General features: G+C 35.0%; 1 protein-coding gene across 1 annotated transcript in view; it reads right to left on the minus strand.

The window, feature by feature from the left end:
• The window catches only part of LOC107569629 (piezo-type mechanosensitive ion channel component 2-like), a 66,621-nt gene extending 65,671 nt beyond the window's left edge, over positions 1 to 950 (minus strand). Inside the window, 1 exon segment of the mRNA XM_016255745.1 lies at positions 808 to 950. Within this exon segment, the coding sequence (XP_016111231.1) occupies positions 808 to 950 (143 nt within the window).
• Between the last annotated feature and the right edge of the window lie 4,411 nt (positions 951 to 5,361).

Genomic DNA, 5,361 nt, shown 5'->3' on the forward strand with positions numbered 1-5,361 from the left:
CAGTGAAAAGGAATAAACCTCCACAAATTTGTGACGCGTTTTCTAAAAGTTTAAACTGTTTTGACTTTACATGGCTACATCTCTTGTGTGAGACGCGAGTGCAGCAGTCATATTTGTGTATATATATAATATGCGTTCTGTGTGAATGGCTTGGTTTCGGTTTTAACCTAATCAAGATCTTCTCCGCATTTAGCTTCTATATTTCTCTAATATTTTGAATGAATAACGCAGCAACTGCGCGTCTCGTGGACTAGACCAGTGGTTCCCAACCCTGGTCCTGGAGGCACCCCAACACTGCACGTTTTGCATGTCTCCTTAATCAAACACACCTGATTCAGGTCATCAGCTGATTAGTAGAGACTCCAAGACCTGAAATTGGTGCGTCAGAGAAAGGAGACATGCAAAATGTGCAGTGATGGGGTGCCTCCAGGACCAGGGTTGGGAACCACTGGGCTAGACTAACAAAACATTCAAATGCAACAACGTCACTTACATCATTATCACCGCATCTCGCGCGCCACTGATGACGCTCCCTGACGCACTCCTAACATTTAAATGCAAATGTTTATTTTAAAATTAGACTAATATTCATTCTTTATTCACAATCTCCTCATCACAGGCAGGCACAGCACTCATTTCAGCATGTGTTCGTGTTTGTGTGTGCGGTCTGCGTCACTCATAGCACGTGCCTATATCATGCGCTATATCGAACATTTTTTTTATCGTTATCGAAGAAGGTGTACCGTCGATAAATATCGATACTGTTTTATCACCCAGGCCTAGCATTTTACCACACAAGCAGGTTACCATACAAACTCCAAAATCGACCTGTCCAGTGGAAAGTCCAACGAACAGCGCCAAAGAAAATATGGATGAAACAGGTTGACGAGGATTTGAGAAAACAATGTCTCAACCTCGATGAGGCCAGGTCCATGGCCATGAAACCCCATGGATGGAAACGTCTTGTACATGAAATCCGGCAACCATTAGCACCCACAGCAGCGTATGGTTTGAGGAAACGATCCAAACCAAGCGCCAGCTAGAGATCAAAGAAGAAGACAACAGGGGTGCTATTGATCTAGTGCGTCATTGTTGCCGCTGTGGTCGCGCTTTGCGTTTGAAGTGTTGAAAAGATGGCACGAGATAAAGCTGTTTTTGATGTAACTTTTCAAACATGAATATAAGATAAGATATATGCTGCATTCACGCCATGTCGTAATTAATGTAATTTCGAGATGACAACACGTGACGTTCAACTTGGAGCTGTTCACACCCTTAGACTCTGAAATATCGCACTATCAATGTCTAAACACAGCGCCTAATGAATCTGAGGTGCTCAGGTGGTACAAGCTGTAGCTCTCAGAAAACTCCTAGTTCATAAGTTGTAATTACGACTTCTACGAGGACATGACATTTTAAAAAAAAAGTTGGTATCTCGTAATCACGGTAATTACGATATGGCGTGAACGCACCTTAAGTCATTTAATGAACTGGAACAGCCAACTGATAGCAGTTTTCTTCTTGCAGATTCCTATTGGCTGCTCTTGTCACATCCTAAACCCTTTACTGAATGTTTTTGAAAGTTTTATGATTGTAAAAAACTGACTTGATATTGAATGGGGAAAAAAAATTATATGAACTGTTTTTGTCCTATATATAAAACAGGTATTAGAATGCATTTTTATTATTAAAATGAAAAACCTTCAATAGGTTGACTGACCCAGCACAATGTCAAAAAGCAACCCAGCAAATGGGTTACTGTATAAAACCCAACAAGCTGGGTTAAAATAACCCAGCATGTGTTCTGTCCAATATTTACCCAGCACTGGGTTGCCAAATAACCCAGAAATGGTTGTTTTAACCCAGCATTTTTGTATACACTCTACAAAATGCTGGGTTAAATACAACCCAAAGCTGGGTAAAATATGGATAAAACCAACGATTGGGTTGTTTTGACCCAGCGGTTGGGTTACTGCCCAGAAGGTTGGGTTAAACATTTAACCCAACTGTTGGTTGAAAACAACCCAATCGCTGGTCCATATTTTACCCAACGCCGAGTTGTATTTAACCCAGCATTTTTAGAGTGTAAAGGGGTTTTGGATTTCTCTTTTTATCACTAAATAAATCAGAAAATACTGTCAACAGGCAGAAATAAAATTCACCATGTTTTAGGAATAAAATCAGTGCAAATGATATATAAACAAACCCCTCAGAAAAAACCCTTCAAATTATGAGTGCTGCTGAAGCGGAGATAAAAACTTCACTTGAATATATGTATTAAAACTAAAATCTACAGACCCAAATAGATAAAGTGCAATAAAATAAACACTTAAAAGTTTATTTTGAATGTTTTTGTTCCACTAGTCTATGACCTCATTACATGCAAATTCGGACTTATATTGTGGTCTCTAAACTTTACTGGATTAAGATAAAGTTTAGCATTGTGAGACATTTTCTTCATTTAAGCTTTAAAAATGCTCTTTGTTCCCCCACATTTCTTTCCTCAGTTTTCTGATGCGCTTTCCACCAGAGCAGCCGCTTCCCGATCGACGTGTGAACGAAGCGGTTTCCAGCGGTCTCATTTTCCCCGTTAATGTCCTCTTCCTCACTCTCCTGCCGGAGAAAAATCAATAAACACACAAACATATTCAGTGAGTAGCGTGAATGAAATTAAAACATGTATCGTGGAGCAGCTTACGAATGAAAACTCTGAAGATGATAAACACGCTTAATGGAGTCATGAGATGAAAACAACAACAATGAACTAATCATTTCATCGGATGAAGGCGTAACAGCGTTTATGATTCATCATCGATCTCTCTGTGAAGTCACGTCACCGGTTATTCTCATCACTTAGATTAACGCCAACAACAAAATCGTGAAATCATGCTGTGATCAAACCTAGAGGCATGTGAATCAATAAGCTCATACATGTGAGTTATTGACCGCTCTATAAAGCTGTGAAGCGCATGACAGCATGTGGACAGATGGGGAAAGGTGACAGAGATCAGACCAACATTGTACATTGCTATGTGCCTATCATATACATCTTCATATCAGTGTTATTTAAGTATCATTCATATACTATTATATATCCATGATTTCTTTGTTAATATTAATATTTAGTTTTCACTTTAATTTAAGTGTAAGTTTTTAGAAATTTTCTTGTGAGTTATTGTCCTTTTTAGTTTTTTAAAAGTCTACATAGTTTATACATTTTTATTTTAAAAACGGTTTATTTAACAAACTGTAAAAAACATTTTTCATATTTTATTTTATTTACATTTTATATAAAGTTAACATTTATTTTTATCTAAAGTAACAAAAATCATTTTAGTTTTAGTTTAATAATAGTTTAAGTAAAGCATATTATAGACACAGTTGACTAATATTAATTAAGGAATATTAACATTTATTTATTAAGAAATATTGCATTTTTCTTTATTTTAATCAAAATTGATCTTGCTTTAACTAAAAATGCTTTTTTTAGACTAAATGTTAATTGGTCAATAAATCATTATATATGTTTGTCCCTCTGTCCTCAATATTTTGTTTGCCTTTTGTAAAAATCCCTAAATTAATTTCTTTGTGTTAAAATGCATGAAAAATGCATTAAATTGAGACAAGCTTGACATCAATGATAAAAAAACTGTGTTTTTGTGTAAAATACAGAAAAATAACTTGTTTTCAAAGTAAATTTATTTTTAAACCATTTTTTCTCCACTTTAATTTTTTGTATCCATTCATCAAATTTAGTGAAGTTTATGCTTAAAAACAAGAAAAATCTTTTTGCCATTGGAATTAATTTAAAATATATTGCTTAGTGGATATTAGGATATTTTCAACTGGAAAATCTCATTAAAATAATATTTTTTTGGCAGCGTGTACATTCAAATAATACTTAAAATACACCATAAAATATACTTTTTCCACTTCAAGTGGCATTAGGCTCACCATGATCATGGGATCTTGCAGCCACAGACGGATCAAGGTGGCCAGTGTGTAGTACAGGACCAAGAGCATGATGGGATTGACAAAATGGTGCCAGTTCAGACCACTGTTGACAGCAAGCTTCCAGGTTGAGGAACAGTCGGTTCGAACGATGGAGGAGATGCCAAACAAACTGTGGAGAAAAAGTAAACCGGGTCATTTTGCTTTAATGATATCATTTTTATCCTGCTTCTTACTCTAGCTGTGACTGGGACAGAAATGATCACATGACCACAGCCCATGTTGAGGGAAAAACAGGAAGTGATGCGGAAAGCACTGGCTGTCAACACTGCTACTCAACAGTCATGCAGATCAAGGCGACGAGTCTTTCATCAACTACAATTAGGCCACAGACTTTTCCAACCAGATCACCATTAACTACACAACAACGGCTGTTCCTACTGTTCACGCCAAAACTGCTTTCACAAAGAAAAACTGATAACGACCAGCACAAAAGAGTGGGTTTATGGTCTACTTCTATCTATGAATTCAAGAGAAGGAAGTAAACAAATTGATACAATGTAAAAAAACAAAAAACATTATCAGTATTTAAATATTTTTGTATCAGGATAAGACACATTAAATCAAGAATGTATGAATGAATGAATGAATGATGCATTTATTTGGGAAAGAAAAAGACTTAAGAACCAAATTAAGTGAGTTTTAGCTTAAAAAAAGAAAAAATATCTGCCAGTGGGGTCAGAAAAATCTACTTAATTTAAAGGGAAAACAAGATTATTTTTCTTACCCCATTGTCAGATATTTTTTCTTATTTCAGACAAGTCCATTAATTTTGATAAACCTATAAAAAAAAAGCCTTAATATCTTTTAATATCTGCTTCTCAAATTTAAAAATGTAGATAACTGTACTGGAAAACAAGACAAAGATACTGAGGAAGAACAGCACTTTTTGCAGTGTATATGTAAGTGTTAACAGGGTGTTTGCGTTTAATGAGTTTATCTGACCACAATGCACTTCTAACTTGAGTTTCAGTCGACTTAATTAACCTTGAGATCACAACCGCAAACACAATGAAGTGCAAACCTTAAAAGCAGCTTTAAACATTGAATTGATTTGAAATCACCAAGAGAAATACATTAGAAACACACCAGACCTTCTCTCTGCTGTAAAAAAGTCAGTAAATTATGATTAATAATGATGTAATATAATAAGTAGTGCTGTCAAATGATTAATCACATCCAAAATAAAAGTTTTTGTTTACATAATATATGTGTGTACTTTTACTTGTACTATTATGTATATATAAATACACACACATGCATGTATATATTTAAGAAACATATGTGATGTTTATATATTAAATCTATTTATATATTATATAATTTATATGAATATAAATATATACATGT

The sequence above is a fragment of the Sinocyclocheilus grahami genome, unplaced genomic scaffold (genome assembly GCF_001515645.1).
Source record: "Sinocyclocheilus grahami isolate Dianchi unplaced genomic scaffold, SAMN03320097.WGS_v1.1 scaffold1366.1, whole genome shotgun sequence".
Lineage (NCBI taxonomy): Eukaryota > Metazoa > Chordata > Actinopteri > Cypriniformes > Cyprinidae > Sinocyclocheilus > Sinocyclocheilus grahami.